Source organism: Maylandia zebra, linkage group LG5, assembly GCF_041146795.1.
Source record: "Maylandia zebra isolate NMK-2024a linkage group LG5, Mzebra_GT3a, whole genome shotgun sequence".
NCBI classification, from domain to species: Eukaryota; Metazoa; Chordata; class Actinopteri; order Cichliformes; family Cichlidae; genus Maylandia; species Maylandia zebra.
This window is the reverse complement of record NC_135171.1, coordinates 7,152,924-7,172,964: the sequence shown is the minus strand read 5'-3', so window position 1 is coordinate 7,172,964 and position 20,041 is coordinate 7,152,924. Positions and strand designations below refer to the sequence as shown.

General features: G+C 38.8%; 1 protein-coding gene across 1 annotated transcript in view; it reads left to right on the top strand.

The window, feature by feature from the left end:
* The window catches only part of hdac11 (histone deacetylase 11), a 47,535-nt gene that overhangs the window by 10,031 nt on the left and 17,463 nt on the right, over nucleotides 1-20,041 (top strand). The window contains exons 6-9 of the mRNA XM_004559863.6: nucleotides 2,403-2,445; nucleotides 9,132-9,208; nucleotides 9,542-9,604; nucleotides 19,672-19,768. Coding sequence (XP_004559920.2) covers nucleotides 2,403-2,445; nucleotides 9,132-9,208; nucleotides 9,542-9,604; nucleotides 19,672-19,768 — 280 coding nt within the window. The remainder of the gene's footprint in view (nucleotides 1-2,402; nucleotides 2,446-9,131; nucleotides 9,209-9,541; nucleotides 9,605-19,671; nucleotides 19,769-20,041) is intronic.

The following is a 20,041-nucleotide window of genomic DNA, read 5'->3' as shown; positions in this document are numbered from 1 at the left end:
AGGAGCAGGACAACGCCGCCACATTCCAGCACACAGATCACTGTTCTGCAGTAAAGTGCAACGCTCTTTAAGTTTTTAGGTGTTTTTTCTTTTGGAAGGTTCTGGCCTGTTGCCGACCATATACTGCTTTATCTGGCATGGAAGACTTTACATTACCTTCATGTTCAAGCTCTGTGACAATTTTGTATTAACAAAAGGGTTTCTTGAAAAGACTTGTGCAGACTTTGCTTTAAATTGATGCTTTCTGTAAAAGTTGTGAATTCAAAGGAAATAAAGGTTCTTGTTTTGTCTTGTGAGGGTGGAGACTTCCAAGGGAAAGCAGCCTAATAGAAAACCTGTGTTAAATATATATATTTCATATATAAAAGCTAATCTCTGTGGCAACAGAGTTTTAGGGGGAAGATGGGTTTTCTTTGTTGAACATATCGTGTGTTTGCACTTTTAAATGGAAATTCTCTTTCATGTGTTTTGGGGAATGGTTACTCAAGTTGTTTTAAGTAGGATGAACAGTCTATGTGACTTTATTTGAAACGTTTGTTGTGATTCACTTCTTTAAATCTGTAATGGTTATGTAGAAGGTTTCTTCTTTAAAATCCTGTTAGCTGTCTGTGTGTGTGTGTGTGAGGCAAATTGGTTTGAAAACATTAATATTTATATCCAAGTTTATCTGGAACGCATTCTTTCTGTCTGACAGGCGCATAAAAGCTAAAACTCATATTGACACATTATTTCTCTTGGATTTATATCTTAATATTTTTGGCTGATCTGATTGTTAAGAAAATATTAAATTGAAAGGTGGGAGTCCAGTGGAAATCATAAATCCTATAAATTGATAGATTTTTCTCAGGTAGTTTTTAGTGGCGCATAGGGAGAAACTGGAATCTGGGATCTGCCTTTTGGAGCGTTCTTATTGAAAACGGAGAAATAGAGAATAAGAAATAAATGGAGTACAAGAAGAAGACCTAAATGAACCTGAACTATATGCCCACTATAACGCATATCATATGGTTTTCTCAGCATACGCTTGATAACAAATGTATTTTCTCTCGAAGACTGCATTCTGGGCCTGGTGGTCGATGGTGCACATGAGATTCGAGGGCTGTTGTAAAATATGCCTGATACGCTCTGAAACAGAGTTCTTGTTTTCCCCAGACAGAGTGGAGTGTTACCCACACACTCTGTTCATAGCCAGACTGTGTGCATACATGCAAATTTGTATTATTACTCATCCATCAGAGAACCATACTGGCATTTACACACAATCTCCCCAGGTCACATCTCCTCTCATCAGCTCTCACACATGCTGGTCTGTAGAAGAACATGGCAGAGCAGCCACTCTTGCCTTTTCCAAGAGAGAAATCGTGACCTACCACGGCCTTATCGTTGTTTAAAAAAAAACAAAAAACGTCTGACTGACGACATACTTGAGAACATTTTGAGTTTGAAGATTGAAACTACTTTCCTAAGAATGCCCTTTATTTGTGAAGCGGCTTAGATAAATAAGCCTTTAGCTAAACCAGGAGTGCAACCAGGCCCAATTAATGTCTTCCTGAGGTGTAAGCAGGCACATCAGGAAGACACTAATGAACTTGAAACGCTGCCCGTCTCACGTTTCTTAAGAAAGCTACTCTCAGGAGTAGATCTGGATCAGTGAGGCTCTGCAATGAAATCTCCAAAAGGAATTGTAAATATTCCTTTTACGTTGGTATTCTGCTGAATAATTCTTGGCTTCAGATATATTAACTTTTAAAGATTTTAGGTTTTTGGAGGGTAGTGCTCTTTAGTCCCACTTTCTTTATTTCTTTTTGTTTGACTTTTATAATATCCTGCTGTACACCACAAGCTGGTCTGTGTGGCTTCGGGTTTTTGTTCCATGACACAGTGACAGGGCTCCCATGGACAAGTTGTTTGGAAACCTGTCACCTTTTAATTACACGTCACTGTTGAAGTCTCAGCAGAGCAGAGCGCTTCGCATGGGACAAAGAAAAGAAAAGAAAAGAGCACGAGTCCACTTTATTTTTCCGGTTAACCCATTAACTTTGGCAGTAATTAAGTCTGTTGTTGTCCATATGCATATTTAGAAATAGTACATGTTTTACATAGTTAGAAGTCAGATTCACTAGTGGTACTTACTCGTTTTTAAATCCGTGCCATGCACAGAAAACCAGCATTAGAATGCATCACTTTGCACCTTTTATTTGTTGTTGTTTTTCAGTCAACATGAATCAGTTCATGGTGACTGCAGGAGCCACTTGAAGATTCCTGTTGCATTCTGTAGTTTATTTTTTAAAAGGTCATTTTCCTTTCAGGGGATTTTCTGTCTCTGTCAACCAGAAAGGATCATTTATACATTTTTATGGTCACATAAAGGCAACTGAACTGAAATATTGTCTCTTTCACAGGCAGGAAAACTTGCTGTTGAGCGAGGGTGGGCCATAAACGTAGGTGAGTTTGCAATATATGCACTGATCCATGCATCAGTAATACGTCTATCTGCAATCAGCTGATATATGTTTAGCTTTGATATGGGAAACGGTTTACCCCACACTCTTCACCTCCCTATAGAGCCTAGCTATGGAGGTTTCCATAAGATAGTGGTGTCACATGCCAGGTTTCCAGTGTCTTCAGCATGCAACAAAAGCCTTCATTTCCCACAGTGGTATTTGTATGCAGTCTTTGCATATAGCTTAAATTAGGTGGTGAATTATTATTAATTTTTATTTATTTTAGTAAAAAAAGAAAACTAACAGCACCAGCTGCTAGAATGGGAAAAACTAAAGAAAACAAACAAAAAAATGTTTGTTTTTCTTTCCCCACTTAGCACAAATATGTTTTTGAATCATTTACAAAGGGAATGCTCCGTGTTAACGAGATGCTATAAACTCTTCAACATCAGCATCTGTTTCTGGTAGCTGTGAGTGAAACAGTGTTCAACGTAAAGTAGAACATGCTGATCAGTTTCCTTAGCTGCTTATCGCCTAGAGGAGGAGTGGCGCAAACATAACACTCGCCAGACATGGACCGTATTTTTCGCATCATAAGGCGCGTTAAGCAAAACAAAACAGTCAGACAAGTCAAATTTTATTCATCTCATTCTTCTTGCTTCCTCCACTTCCACACCATTGATTCATTAATGCTGAAATCTCTGGCAGCTGCTCTATTCCCATGTTGTTGCAGTTTATTAATGACTAACCTCGTATTTTTCTCCTGGCTGAAGTTTGGTCCTTTTACAGCATCCTGCTATGCGATTGCATTTGTCCCTGACCACCGAGAACACTCACGTTAACTTTTATCGAGTGGGGAAAAAAGTTAGCTTGTTTATATTATGCTAACATAGCTGTGTCGCTAGCAGTCACGTAGCACATCATTATATACCAGCTAGTTCAACTTCAGTAACCCTACAAACGTCACTGCTGTTTAGTTTTCTGTCTTCTTTTATGTTTGAAGTGATAGCAGAGCTGTACGTTTGAATTTTTTCAAAAATCTCTCAGGCAGAACTAGAGATGGACCGATTCGATATTACGTATCAGTATCTGTCCAATACTGACCTAAATTACTGTATCAGATATCGAAGAGAAATAAAAAACGTAAATAAAATAACGTATCCCAGCTCATAACCTTAGCACGTCGGAGCAGTATGCGTCTCGTGATAGAGCGGCTGTAGCGTGTGAGACCTGTCGGCAGTCTGGTTGAGCATTTGGAGCCTCGCTGCGTGCTTCCAAACCGGCATTTCATCTCTGAGAAAGCTATCCCAGAGAAGTAAAGCAAGTGTGTAAGTTCATCTCTGTATGTTAGTAAAGCTTAACAACCGATATATGGAGCGACTGCCTCTTCTCTCTCCTCTCCCTCTCTTGCTGCTACTTCAATCATGAAACTGATCAATGATCAGCTGATCGGCTTTTCTGTCGCGACTCCCGTCTGTCTTGTTTGTTTATCGCCCACTTCGCGCCAGAAAGAGGAAACCAGCGGATAAACAACAGCCGCACGTTTAAGCTTGATAAACTGTTGTTACACCAGGATCCTTTTCTATGCAGCTGACGGCTGGTAACTGTGCAGGGGCGGGTCTAGCAAAGTTTTGCCAGGGGGTTCGATAGGGCATTAACAGGGAAAGGGGGGCACAAAAACATACTTTTTTTTTCTAATTGTCATGTCTAGCTTTTAATAAATAATTTTTCATTTTTCAATGTATAGAAGTCCATTATTGTATATAGTAACAATTAAGTCAAATTTATAACCTAGAAAGCTACAGTACTTTTACCTTTGCAATTCTGTTGAAGAAAGATGTTGAATCTATTTAATTATTGTAAAAAAAAAATTTGACTTCTGTGCATTTTTTTTTTTTTTTTTTTTTTTTTACACGTGCTTTAAATTAAAGTCCATTACGTCAATTAAGCATGAGTGTGGAGGGTGGTTCCCTATTTTGTTTTGTTTTTGCTGGGAGTTTGCAGCCCTATTAGTTAGGTTGTTTTATATTTCCACTAAGTACTCTTTAAAATACCAGAATAGGGAGGATGGTGCAGGTTTAAGTTTATTAGATTGATCAGTGTTGCTGAACTATGAAATATTTTGGGTGCAGTGTATTTTTGCATACAGGTATAACAGAATAGCTTTAGTGTTGCTTTGTTTAAAACTTGAGTATGAACTTATACAAAATGCAGCAAGATGCTTAAAAAAATACATAATTCATACATACGATGCACCGCTGTTGATTTTTGAGAAAATTAAAGGATTTTAATATAGTGCGCCTTATAGTGCGGAAAATACGTTAGCATTTTTACAAGTGCTACTGGTCTGCCATTTAAGCAGCAGCCAGCTAGAGTCAGGTATATGTACACATTGCTTTCCTGGATATTCTGTATCACAGCAGCTAATGTCTCAGCTTAAATAAATGCGTTTGTTTGACTCTGTGATGAAGCGTCAAACAAATAAATTGCTCAGTTAAGCGGCCACAATGTTTTCATTTGGGATTTTTTGTTGTAAACTTTGCTGCAGGCTCACAGCAGAAACATGCAGGGTGTATCTATATAAAAGTCATTCATAAAGACAATGACATTAAAGTGGACATGAAATACTACATGGAGCCCTGGTTTTAAAAAAACTTAAACTTAACCTCCTAGGATCTGGCTTGATATCCACTCATGAGGACATTACACTGCCACTGTTCTATTGAAATTTGAAACAATTATGCTCATATGTGGATCTCATTTTTCTCAGAAACAAAATTTGGTTTAAAAAACAAATCTGGTAATGCTTTGGCAGCTGATGACTGTAAAAACAATCAGCCCAAATATAAGTAAGAGAAATAAGAGAAATTAAAAATGCATGCCGTGGAAGATTCCGGGTCTTAGGACGTTAACATTCTCAGTGAAGCTGGATTTAAGAAATAAGTGCTTAAAATTTTTAGAGCATGTTTTTTGCCAGTACAGAGCATGACGTCACTTTTATACTGCATGTTGAAAAACCAAAGAAACCAGCAGGTTCGAGCCTGTTTTGAGTGAGGTGACAGGTGGTTCACTGAAACAAGCTAGAGTCAGAAAAACTGGGATTTTTTTTCCCTCTTCTGGCCGTGTGTACCGTGCAGCACTATTTTATGCAATAAAACAGCATTTCTTTTCCCAAGCACACCTGAACATTTCACAAAATAATAGGTCACCACATGTGCATCACACCACAACTATAACTAATACATAGAAGACCTGACTAAACTAGAAGTGATCATTTTAAAATCTGTTTAAAATGTATCTAATCAGAGCTGATTGTTAATTAAACCTACAAATCTGTAATATAAGCTTAAAAAATACATGTATGCAATTCTTAAATGAAATCAACTACTCTGATTTAAGCAGAAATCGTGAGACTCATCTGTATGAAGGAGCAATTTGAAAAGATAGGTTTGGAAGCATTTAGTATTGACTGTAGGACCTCTTAATAAATTTGAAAAGAAATAAAACTCTTAGGACTCTATATTAGCATTTTATTCAAGATCTTGTTATTCAAGATCTAATCTCATTTTTCGGTGGACCCTGGGGCCTTCTTTTTCTGTTTTAGGCCCACGGCCACGAGGAGTCTTTTCCACGATGTATTCTTCTTTGTTTTTCCTGGGAGATTTTCTACTGGAGCAGCAGCTTCCCCCAGGACGGCCTGTGATTCGGGGACAAGGTGTTCCTCCTGCTCTGAAACCTTCTCAGCAGTGTTGAGGCTGGTTGCAATCACTTCTTTGATTTGTGATCTTAATCTCTCCACCTCTCGGATAAGTGACCGCTCCTTCTCCGAGGTATCATTTTGCTGGGCTCGGAGCTCACATATTTGCTGTTCTAGGTGTTCCCTCGTGGCCCTCGGGTCTCTGATGAGGAACCGATCTGTTAATGCGTTTTCTACGTGCAGTCTGTTCTCCTGGTTTAGATGATGTTGAATTTGCCCGAGTTCTTGTTGAAGAGCTGCGCTAGCTAGTAGCTCCCTGTTGTTATTCTTTTGCTGCTTGAATTTGTCACAGATCTTTTGCAACCTTCGTGCCTCTTTCTTTGCTTTCTTCTCTGCATTCATGTACTTGTTCTTCAGACGTTTCTCCTGTTTTAGTTTATTTGTCGCATTGTCCAGCTGTTGATGTAGCCGATCCGTCTTTTCAGTTGACTGTTTCATTGATGTATTCTGTGCCATCATGACGTTGATCTGACTGAGAAGTCTGTTACCGTGTCTCATAGCACTCTGCAAATTCGTATCCTTTTCCTTCATCTGCCTTTGGAGGTGCTCTATTTCAGTTTTCTGTTCTTCCAGCTTGGCGGCCCCTTGAGCAGCCTTTTTTTCTAGGCAAGCACAAAGAGTCTCAGCACTTTGGAGTTGATTCTTCAGCTTTTCCACTTGTGAAGCGAGCTTCCTCTTCTGATTATCAGAGTCCTGTAGCAACTTGGCTAATTTATAGCCTGACAAAGAACTCCAGTGAGGTTTTAGTGACTTGTTCATTTTTGTTGTTGGATTAAATGTTGTCCTCTCTGATGAGCTGTGCTGTTTCAGACAGGGCTGCAACTGACGATAGTTTATTTATAAGTTGGCATCAGGGAAACCGTAAAGAATGGAACCGCGTCAGTTTGAAGACATAAACAAGCTCCACATTGCTGTATACACTTTTGCACCAACAGTTTTACAAAGCATGTTATGAAAAAATGTGCACTGTATTTTCTTTCCTTATTCACCCAACCATATTGTTATATTACAATGACAACACTGAGAATATAGCATAAAACACACTTTTCCCTTTTTTCCTCATTGGACACACATCATTGCTGTTTCTGAAATTATTGCATGGTCATATTTTTATTACTTTCTTATAGGGCTGCCACAAACGATTATTTTGATAGTCGACCAGTCACCGATTATTTTTCTGATTAGTCGACTAATCAGATCATCATCCATTGGATGTACAACGTACAGCTTATTGCACCAGCAGCATCTGCTCTTATATAACTATCATTATCTTACAGCTTTAAGTGTTTAAGGTCTGTGCTAACTAAAAATAAAGACAAGATGATAGTTTATTAAATTTTAATGAAATTTGCAGATTGTTTCGGTGAAGTTTAATAAACTCCTTGCTATCTAAAATATAACAGGACACTGGAGTATATTCTGGAGCATCTCACACTTCTGATAATCAGCTGTCTGCTTGACGTTTATTCAGCTGTGTAAAAACTATAACTTTAATCTCAGCCAAACCGATTTACCCAGGGACAAATAAAATACTAAAAAAAGCCAAACAATAACATTTTTAAGTTATCTAAGTGACTTATATATCATGTTTAACCTGAGTAGCGAAAGACGGCGGTGGGTTTGAAAACGATCTGCCGGGAGTCCGGTGTTCTCACAGCTCTAATGAGCCTAGCCCCCGGCTAGCTATCGAGCTAGTGGGTAACAGACGTCTCTGAAAACATCGGAGCGCTTTTGAAAATATGTGGTGTCTTGATAAACTGAGCAGATATTTGAAGTTTACACAGCTACATTCTCGCCTGAAAATATGTTAAACGTTTATTTTGTGACCCAGAAAGAATAATAAGAGTAATATTAAAACTAACCAGCTGCCGCCATTGTTGGAAACGGCAGCATCCTGCACAACGATGGCGACAGGTCGGCGAGACGTGATTGTGGATGCCGCTCAGGTGCGTCCGCCTCCCCAGCAGCCGCGCCGCAGACCACGCCCCGCCACAGTACTTTTCTCTTGTCCCCTTAGCTCCTAGCCTACTCGCTAGCAGCAATCAAATCAGGAGTGACATGTTTAGCCGCATGTTCTCCTTAAATTGCTGTCTGTCTGAATAGTATCCAAAAAGAACGATGGGCAGCTTTACTGACCGAGAAGATAAAGAGTCTCATTTAGCTGTTACTGATGTTAAAGGGGCCGTACACTGTATTAGGAACTGGGGTATGTAAACCTCAGATCAGGGTCATTGGGGTAGTTTGTGTTGAGATTATGATTTAAAAAGAATAAACACAATTGTTTGACAATAAATGTGTTTAGCCTTCCAGAAACCATGAATGAAAGTAAAGTTTTTGTGCTATCATTCATATTCTCTGAAAAATGGTTAAGAAATCATAAATTCTTTCAGGGTAAATCAACTTATGAGAGCAACTGTATGTTAATATAGCACCACCTTCAGTTAGCTTTACACAAATATAGAAACATCTTTTCTCAACACCATAAGGATGAAGAACCCCTATAAAGGACTGTTTTTGAAAGCTAGGCAATAATGATGGTCATATTTCACCAGCCACCACATATTTCTCTGTATTTTAATACTCTGTATTTTAATGAACGTGACCAAATCAGGTCAGAGGAGACTATATTTCTTAACCTGAACGAAGGCTTCTCATCCCAGTTGTTAAAAAGGTCTCTTCACACAGTGCTTTTCCCTGTAGACTGCTGCTGTCCTAGCATTACAGCAGCATTAGAACAGTCCCATTTGGTGTCAGTAGTCCCACTGTTATACCACATGGGAAAAGCAGCCATTTTTATAAGGTGCAATAAACTCAATAACACCCTATTTTAAATCGGCATTTATAGCCATTTTGAATAATGGACTTCTTAGAAACCTGCTCGGTTAGTCTAATGGCCCTGAGACAGAGCCTGTGAATTTTCTGTTTCCCAGGAGGAGGCTTCCACCACTGCTCCAGCGACAGAGGAGGTGGATTTTGTGCCTATGCTGACATCACTTTGGCCATCAAGGTAAAACTGAATCAGACACTTTTTTTTTTTAGATTCCCCATTATTTAACACATTGACTTGACACTCATTGTTAAAACTGCCATTATTAAAAATCAAGGCATGAACCCAAACACACAGTTGGAAAAAGGAAAGTTTTCACTAGAACAGCCATAAAGTACAAACAGGAATCGCATGAAGCTCATTGTTCTTTATGGACGAGTTAAAAGATTAATTTGGGCATTGTGAACATTGTTCTGCTTGAGTTTTTAATGTAATTCCATGTGAGATGTAAAAGTTTTTCTCATGCTGGGGATGTGTGTTCAGAAAGCAAATATTTTCTGATTTATCTCTCAGTTTCTGTTTGAGAGAGTCGAAGGCATCTCCAGGGTGACCATCATCGATCTGGATGCTCATCAGGTGAGCCGATACATCACTTCTCTCCATGTCAATTCACACCGCTGCTTAGCAGCCATCATTGATGACAAAATAGCCCCACTTTTACCGCCAGAGCCTCCCTGCAGGCAAATTTGGCCCTTACCATCAGATTCAGCAGAATGTATCTTAAAACGTCTCCGCTGACAAACAGCCGAATGAATACAGGCCTATGCAAACAGTAGGATGTCTTCAGCAATGTTAGGTACCTTGTTTGTTTGGGCTTTTTTCATATTGTGAAAAATGCGTCCTAACCATGATAAAGAATCACTTTTGATATTTTTTTAATTAAAACAATGGCTATTCTTACAACTACAGCTTGAAAATGTTTAAGGCCAATATTGATTAATTTCATTCTGATGTTTTTTCAATAATGTTGGAAAAAACAGAATGAATGCTGTTCTTGAAGGTCATTTCACCTTTGTTGTGGAGATTTGAGGAAAATGAGTGAAAAACCAGCATCCAGACATCATATTTCTGTATTCCTGCATGTTTCCAAAAACTGTTTGATATACTTTGTGAGAATTTTGATAAATGCAGGGATCTCCGTCCATCATGGGATACTTCCCCACTGACCTAATCCCCATCTCACTCACGTGTTTGTTCGTGTGTCCTTCTGGGCACATGGCGGGTGCCTCTTGCTATGTTAAAAGGTGGAGGGGTGTATTTGTTTATGAATGCAAGTAGCTGTAATTTGGCATCTTAATCAAAAATAATAATGTTCTTTATTATTTTTCTTTGTTTTTGTAAAACAGTACATTTGTAAAAAAAAATCATAAGTAACAACAATAGTTTTATTTTAGAAATTAAAAATAAATTATGACTAAAGAGGTTGTGCATACAGGTGGATTAACAATTAATTTGGTAATTACCAGTGCTGTTAGTTTAAGGCAGCTTTGACATAAACTTGCATTAGGTGGTGGTGTAATACATTTAACACTGTATAATAATGCTGTGCATCATTTGTGGGCTGAACTCTCTTAAGCTGTAGAAAACAATGACTCAACCTTTTTAAGACCCTGATTAACATATATTTGCCTTAAGATGTATTTTCAGCATAATGACTTGTATCCACCACCAATTAGGCTTAAGAATTATGCAAACACTGATGATGTCTTAACAACCCGTGTTCAAGGCTGCATTGTATTAATAGCCTGGCATTCATTTTTGAGACCAGTTTGCACGTAATAACCTACATCTATTGACAAATGGTAGGGATCAATATAGATGCTGAGTGAATTATTCATTAAGACCAAAGAATAAACCTACACTGTCCTCTTAGCAGATAATTGGGCCGAGAGAAAAGCAGTAACCTGTGGCTCAGGTGATTGAGCAGGTCGGTGGATTGATCCCCGGTTTCTCCTGTCCATGTGTCGGAGTTGCCCCCAGTGCAACCATCCAGTGTTAATTCAATTCAATTCAATTTTATTTACTGTATATAGCGCCAAATCACAACATAAGTCGCCTCAAGGCGCTTCATTGACACAGAGAAAAACCCAACAATCATATGATCCCCTGTGAGCAAGCACTTTGGCGACAGTGGGAAGGAAAAACTCCCTTTTAACAGGAAGAAACCTCCGGCAGAACCAGGCTCAGGGAGGGGCGGGGCCATCTGCTGCGACCGGTTGGGGTGAGAGAAGGAAGACAGGATAAAAGACATGCTGTGGAAGAGAGACAGCAGGTTAATAACAGATATGATTCAATGCAGAGAGGTCTATTAATACATAGTGAGTGAGAAAGGTGACTGGAAAGGAAAAACTCAATGCATCATGGGAATCCCCCGGCAGCCTACGTCTATTGCAGCATAACTAAGGGAGGATTCAGGGTCACCTGGTCCAGCCCTAACTATATGCTTTAGCAAAAAGGAAAGTTTGAAGCCTAAACTTGAAAGTAGAGATAGTGTCTGTCTCCTGAATCCAAACTGGAAGCTGGTTCCACAGAAGAGGGGCCTGAAAACTGAAGGCTCTCCCTCCCATTCTACTTTTAAATACTCTAGGAACAACAAGTAGGCCTGCAGAGCGAGAGCGAAGTGCTCTAATAGGGTGATATGGTACTACAAGGTCATTAAGATAAGATGGGGCCTGATTATTTAAGACCTTGTATGTGAGGAGCAGGATTTTGAATTCAATTCTGGATTTAACAGGAAGCCAGTGATGGGAAGCCAAAACAGGAGAAATCTGCTCTCTCTTTCTAGTCCCTGTCAGGACTGCAGCATTTTGGATTAGCTGAAGGCTTTTCAGTGAGTTTTTTGGACATCCTGATAATAATGAATTACAGTAGTCCAGCCTGGAAGTAATAAATGCATGAACTAGTTTTTCAGCGTCACTCTGAGACAGGATATTTCTAATTTTAGAGATGATGCACAAATGGAAGAACGCAGTCTTACATATTTGTTTAATATGTGCATTGAAGGACATGTCCTGGTCAAAAATGACTCCAAGGTTCCTCACAGCGTTACTGGAGGCCAAGGTAATGCCATCCAGAGTAAGAATCTGGTTAGTTACCATATTTCTAAGATTTTCAGGTTAGCATGTGTGTGAATATTGGATAGAAGTGCTGAGGTACAGAGAAAAAGCATTGTACAAATGTGTGTGTGACTTGTAGTTGAAAGCACTCTGTGTGCTCAAATTGAGTAGAAAGGCACTATATAAGTATCGGTCCATTTACTATGACATATAACGTTTTCTTGTGAGCAGTGTAATAGATTCTACGACGCTGTGATGCTTTTTCACAGCGAAGCAGTAATGATTTTTAGGTTGAGTTTATAAGACGCTTGCTTGGAGTCCAGCTCTGAGAGCATATTCTTATCTGTCTGTTACGTTTATAAAGCATCACCTGTGTGATGCAAAACCGAAAATATGGATTTTGTGATCTCAGATACAGATATCTATTGATCATTATATAGTCTATAATACTTAATGCTTAATAAAGGGGAACAGTTAATTATTTTCTGCAATATAGAGCAACACTATGTCTGGAAGGAGAGAATCTGTTCAAACCTGACTTACCTGTACCAGGACAATCACTGATGCTTTCTAAAATCGTTTGCTATGATGACATCTCTGCAGTGCGTTTTTTCATAGCTCAGTATTGCATCACAGGTAGGGCTGCTCGATTATGGCAAAAATGATAATCACGATTATTTTCACTGAAATTGAGATCACGATTATTTGACGATATTTATTTAACCCTTTAAGACCTACTATAGAACCAAGTCCACCAGAGCTTATATTATTTTTTTTACATGTTGTAGTGCCATTTGTGGGAGCATTTCAAGTTGCTATACAACTGTTATAGCCCATATTTTACTAATATGTATGCATTAAGTCCATAGTAATTACATAAATTGCAAAAAAGTGCAATAAACTACAAAAAAAATTGAAAATCGCTTTTGTTTTGTTTACATATATTTCTACTTGGAGAAATTTAAGAGGCTTATCCCTCAAAACGTTAAATACAATAAAGTTGCAAAAAATAGTTTACAACAACAGGAAATTTATTTTGAGTGTCTTCATAGTTTTATTTTGGAGATACACTAATTTTTATATACTGCAGGAAAAACAAAAAACAATCCTATGATGCAAATTTGCAAAGAAAACAGCAGGTGCATCATTTCACTGTGGGAAGTGTTACGAACAGCTGATAGGATCGGCAAAGCGTGTTTCTGGAATATTATGTTTTTGTTCCTGCAAGCGCTTTTTATGCAATTTTTGCAAAGCTATATGTGGAAGGAAACCGTGACCGAGGACAAGCTGATGGCATCAGATGTAAGTACAACTCCTCCGGTTTCATATGCAAAACAAATTATTGCGCTAGCTTACACGGTTCAGGTTCTACAGGGATTTAAAAATAGTTACGCAAAACGGAGCGTGCTGCTCTGACCGGCTTTAAAGGGTTAACAATGACTTTAAAAAAATAATATAAAATAGTGTGCAACACCACTGAAGTTTTTTTTTTAAAACTCTCTTTTCAACCAACGGCAGTCACTCTCTCCTCTCCAAATAACTTCTGCTTAGCTTTCCGAGCTTCCCTCGGGTCCTCTTAATCAGCGGTCTCCAACCTTTTTTGCGCCACGGACCGGTTTATGCCCGACAATATTTTCACGGAACGGCCTTTAAGGTGTCGCGGATAAATTAGGGAGGGGCTAATAATCGGCTCAGTCATTTTTAATGATCGTTGAAAGCCCAGATCGTAATCGTGATTAAAATTCGATTAATTGAGCAGCCCTAATCACAGGTTTCGTCACTTTGAATAAATGCTTGGGTGGGCCAGCTATATTAATGAAATATTTATGTATATTTTTTACCCAACCATCGGTTTGGCCTATGTCAGCTATAAAGGGCAAAAAGTGAGGTACACTCTGGAAAGGTGGCACAGGGCTAAGGCAGAGAGACAGACAATTACTCGTACTCGCATTCACAGTTAATCTAACATGCATGTCTTTGGACTGTGAGAAGTAGCTCAGGTAACCAGAGAAAGTCCACGCAGGAAGGCCCAAGCAGCGACACAAGGTCGCAGCCGCAGCATTTTACTGCATTGTATTTTGTACCAAATCATCATCAGTGGCCGACAAGTGGTGCTCGCTTTCAGACATGTCTGGGTTTGTGTTTTTGTTGTGTACACTAGTTCACAGCCCTCGTATTTAAGTAAGCATGGATGCGCCTTCTTTTTTCATGTACACATCTTTGCCTGCTGGCGATGTACCACTACAATACTTCAAACTGTTGAAATAAGTTGAAACTTTTTCACAAAGACCCTTGGGACTGTCAACCAGCTTTTAAGTTATTACCTTCATTCTCCTAGGAGTTCATTCCAAATCATCTCAACCAGGCTTAGACTGAATGATTACTGCTTTCTCGCTCTCACAAACACACACTCACACAAACAAACATACACTATAAGCCAGTGTCAAGATTTCGCTGGCACAAAGTCCATTGCTTACATTTCTTGCCCTAAGAAGTTACCCAATTTTTATTGGCCTCTCTCAGTGCTGGTTTCTTTGCAGCAATTTAGTCATGAAGTCTTTATCCACACAATTTCTTGTAACAGTTGATGTTGAGAAAGGTCTACTACTTAAACTCTTAAGGATTGATGCAGGCTCTAATGTGAGGTGAAGTTAGCTGGTAATTTAGGTGGCTAACACTAATGGACTCATTCTCTGCAGCAGAGGGAACTCTTGGTCTTCTGTTTCTTCAGGCAGTCCTCATTCTAGCATTTGAAGGTTTTCAAGATTGTATTTGAAACTTTTAATGTTTTAACTATACATTGGTAAAACACAACTGATGCTGACAAATACATTAGTACAGTTAGAAATTCCAGGGACCGTTCACCATCACTGACATGCAACAATTTTATGATGATGGTGGGTAAAATAATCCCATTCTAGGAGATTAGGGGGTTAAGATGTTGCTCGTCAATATCTTGATAGTTTTTGTTTGCTCACTAATTTGTGTTTTTCTTTTCTTTTTTTCCTGTGTTGTTTTTATAAAATTTATAAAAGTTTTTTTCTGGAACGTAGATAATAGTTAGAATATTGTAATATAGAATACAAAGAAAGGGACAAATACTCATCTTATGCTTTATGAGTAGGGATGGGGAAACAAGAACCAGTACTTCCATTACTTGGAATTTTTAGTCTGCTTATCGATTCAGCTTATTGGTTCCACTTGCACCAGGACAGAAACAGCTGCATTATGTTGCTTACACAACTTTGGCATTAGCAAGCAGCTGCACAGACAGCATGCTAATGCTAAACTAGCCAAGAACCCAGAGTGATGGTAAAGCTGAGTGAACTTTGAACCCAGGCCAGCAGCCAGACTCTGAACAGTTAACAAACTGATGAGCAGTCAGTCTGCATCTTCATTTTGTACTTGTTAATGTTTCTACAGTTGAATCACCGCAGGGATCTCTTTAAAGTCTCTCTGTGCCGGTTTCCATCTTTGCTTTGTGCTGTCGCTTTGTGTTCATACCTTTCGTATGAATACCTTTTCGAGAAAAATCGTACGTGTGTCCTCATTAGATCAGAAATTTGTCTTTGTGTCTGTAGCCTGAGGATTATATTAATTTTTATAAATCTCTATTTGTGAGAGTGAAATGAAATGATGGGATATGCTATCACTACGTGGGTGAGCATGTATGAGAAGTGGTTTTCTAAACAGCTTCTCATTTTGAAATCAATCTTTCTTTTCCATACTGAAACCTTGTTATTCTGTGTTCCAATTTTGACTTTAACTCTGTTTTATTGGCATTGAATTAAAACAGACATTAATTATAAATCACCAAAACTACAGTGTATGTGTATAAACAGTCAGCAGCCTAAAAAAATATTCTCTGCATCTCTGAGATGGAAAAAATGGATTTTTCTTTAATACTCTTTGATTATGATTTGTTAAGCATTAATGGATGGTTCTTATATTTAATACAGATGTTCAAGCTAAGTTAGGGAGGATATGTTCCAAAGAACTGAGGGAAAAATCCTGTTTGAAGGCTTTCAGCTGACACTAACAAATGACAGTGAAACAGCAGTCTTTTATTGTACAGTACAGGATGTGAGGAAGAAGATAAGATGAATAAGACTGGAGGCAGCAGGAGCTCAGGCAGCATATGAGATGATTTATAGTCTCCGCATATCTTTTGGATTTAGAGGACAGGGCATTCACTTATGTAGTCATTTTCTAAAAGAAGTCAGTGTGACCCCTCAGTTCAGTATGTTGGTTTATTCATACAGTATAAAATACAACTACATGCAAAAGTTACAGTTGTCTATAACCTTCAGATGCATCCGTGTCTTGATTGTTATTATGTGATGTCTACAATGCATCTCTAAAATAACCTAAGAGCAAATAAATATGTCTTGGCTGTTCTGGAGAAGCTTCAGGTGGGTCTTTCAAATTCTTTAACCTATGTGCTACATGCAGTCCCATTTCATCTCAAGTTCTCCAAACTATTAAAAAAGAGAGGAGAAAGAAAACAATCTGTGTGTATATCATTACATGTCCATCCAAAGTTACCAATTAAAATAGGATGTATTCTGCTTTTCTGTATTTCCTGTCATATATATACTATTATACAGAGTTTATTCAGTGAAACCTCTGGTCAGTTAGGTAGCAGAGGGTGTTGTTAATCGTTAATTTCAGTAACAGCAAAGCAGCTGAAACCAACTGATGCACTAAAGGGTCAACAATGAGACAATCCCCAAACTGGAATGGGTTTACAGTTGGACAGTTTTTCCCTCATCATTGTTTCTGACTGGATATGCAAAGAGGAACAGGATGGACATTGTAGTGCCTACAAAATGCCCTCCAACACACCACTGGTGTGAATGTCTCTAACCAAACAATCAGAGACTGACTTCATTAGGGTGGGCTGAGGACCCAGTCTCCTCTAGTATAGGTCCTGTATATTTGGTATTTGCACCCTGTGATTTTCAGGGTCTGGAAAAGCTGTGGGGAACATTATCCTGCCTGTAACATTGGCCACCATGAGCAGTCTGGTGGTAAGTCCTTGATGGCCTGTGAAAGCTTAACCATGCATGGACACAGAGACCTCCACAGACTAGGCAATGGCACCCTGGCTGCCATTAGGTATCAGTATGAAGTCCTTGGACTCATTGTTGGACCCCGCAGTGGTACAATTGTTCAATTTAACTGACATCCCGTGATCTCTGCTTGCCACGTCACTACTACTGTCTTCCTGTTTTGATGCCTCTTTAATGTGGTTGTCTAAGGAACAGAGCTCGGTGGCTGTAAGGGGGCAACGTGACTTACCTTTCTCCAAACCGCATGTCGAAGTGTCCTTGGTGAATATGGCTTTTAGTATAGAAGCACTTTAAGTGCTCAGTAAGAGCAGAAAATTGTTGCATAAATACCTGTGATTTGCTATTTGCCACACCAGTCTGGCTGAGCACTGTAGCCCCACCCACATGCTCTTCAAAACCTTTTGTTTTAGAGGGACAACCATGCATGATATTTTTGATTTCAAAGTTTATGATTATGAATATATAGATTACTGGAGTCAACCATTTTTATTTGGTTTGATGAATCAATTCCACTAATGGAGTGAAGTTTTTTTATAACTGTATCTGTTGATTATTATGATACTCTTCTGTCCTCTCTGACCAGAGTAATAGGATCATAAAAAATGTCCCAGCACATCTCTAATATAGACTTTTTTCCCCCTTATTCAGAAGTTGTTTTCATTCACACACCTAAAGTTATCTGGGTTATATGTCTATATGGGCTGCTGATGGATGATGGGAGAGCTGATTGCAAATGGTTTAAGAAAAATAAAAATAAATGTAAAGGTTTTCTTTCTTTTTTTTCTTCTTCTTAGATTACCCGACAGCAAACCGGCTGTAATATATCTGCACGGCCTTGATAAAGTTGTTCATCAAAATTGACTTGGCTGCTTGGCTTGGTTTCCTCGATGAGAGGAAATTTATTATAAATCAAATTGTAATATTCATTGAAATACATTTTTTGCAAATTGAGACCAGAAAAAATCTAAAGGCTTAGTCCAAATTGACATTCAACGCTATAGCTGATAATCGAGTAAAAGAAAAATGTGCCCTCTTTTAATTGGAGGTTTTATGCATCATCATCATATAATAAAAAGATCATCTGGTCCTTTGCAGGTCTTAAGATTTGGTAAATACAACCTCAACAACATGTAACATGTTAAACTGTCCCATTATTTATTCATGAAAAACGAAGCCTAAACATATTCTCAAACCCTCTTGTTGAATAATAATTGCTGTAATATTCAGTTTCACTCTCACTAAATAACTAGTACATCTAGTTTCTTCAGGATTTATAAGAATGTTTGTTAATATCGTTCATCTAAAAAAGTCATGTTTTCTACTAAGTTTAGCCTTCACATAAAGTGAAGTCAGAGTTTGGTATCAGGGAGTTTTATAATATAATAATAATTAAATTAAAAGTAATTAATAATGAACAATCCAGCGGAAGTACAGTTCGGGTTACAGACTCAGTGTAGTTTTTTGCTGCTCTTTTAGAAATTGTATGTTTGCCACTGCATGTCCGTCATGCATGTCATGGAGTGACATGCATGACGGACATCATGGCATCAACCCACTGAAAGCGTTCCTTTTTTGACTGCAGCTGGGAGAGATTTACTTCTCACAAGCAAACCCACAGCGTCAGACTGAGCTGTTCACACAGTGAAGCTGTTGTTGCATCGTGGAGTCAGCGTTCTGGAGACTGGTGATTCTTTATTTAATTGTCTGCTCTCGATGCAGCATCTGCCTTCTCTGCTTTCACAGCATTTGAGCTAATGTTGGGTCCTCGGTGACACTGTGCCCACCACTTTGTTCATTTGTCATTGTTTTAGATCCATGCTATTTTTTATATAAACATTATTATATTTAGTTCTGCATTTATCTGTGACATTTGTCATAAATGTAATATTTAAGTTTAATGATGAATTTCTATAGATGTTGCAGTCCTAAGCCCTGCTTTGCTCCACTCACTCACTTGATCTTTACTTTGGATTTGTCGTTGAACCAGACATGAGAGCCTATCAAGCAGCCATCTTTACCATTCATCATATAAAAATGCATTACACAGTCATTGAGCATGATGCTCAGCTGGTACAGAACAGTCCTTCACGTCCCATACAGCCATTATTCCATCCAGTACTACTAAACTTGGCACAAAGCCTAATCTCCTGACAGCAGCCAGACACTTTGAGTGACAAATGGAGGGGAGGGAATGAAAAGTGATGGAACAGCTGTGAGTTTTTTGAAAGCATTTTTAACATTTAATGCCGCCAGATGACAAGACTATTTATTCCTCATCTGCTGCTGTCAGTCAGCGCAGCATGTCTCGGGTAAACAAATGGGTCTGAGGGACACCTGTGTGGACCTCGCCACTTTCAAATGATGTACTGTAGCTGACTGTCAAAGACATCTTCAAGGGTGAAAAAGGCTTACTTGATTCAGTTTGTCAGTGCTTAATGATGTTTGGAGAAACAGCGACAGCATCAAAATGTTTTCATGGTTTTTTTTAATGGCACGTGGTCCTGCTGTTTTACAGGGAAATGGACACGAGCGTGACTTTCTGGACGACAGGCGAGTGTTCATCATGGATATGTACAATCGCTACATTTATCCTGGAGACGAATATGCCAAAAGTGAGTGAAAAGCACCGTCGATTTTCCTCTCAAACTGCCTCTTTTGACCTTTCAATTCATAACAATTTTGAAATAATTCGTACCTTCAAACAGGTTTATGCCGTTCACATGTTCTATAGGACGTAAATGCATGAGAAAAACAAACCCAACACTTGTCCAAATACCCCATCAAGGTTGAGGTAGTAGCAGTGGTTAGTTGCCTTCCCCCACTCCCATCCCTTAGATGTCACTGTGTTTTAATTATGCTGTGATTTCCCCGAGCACTACAACTCA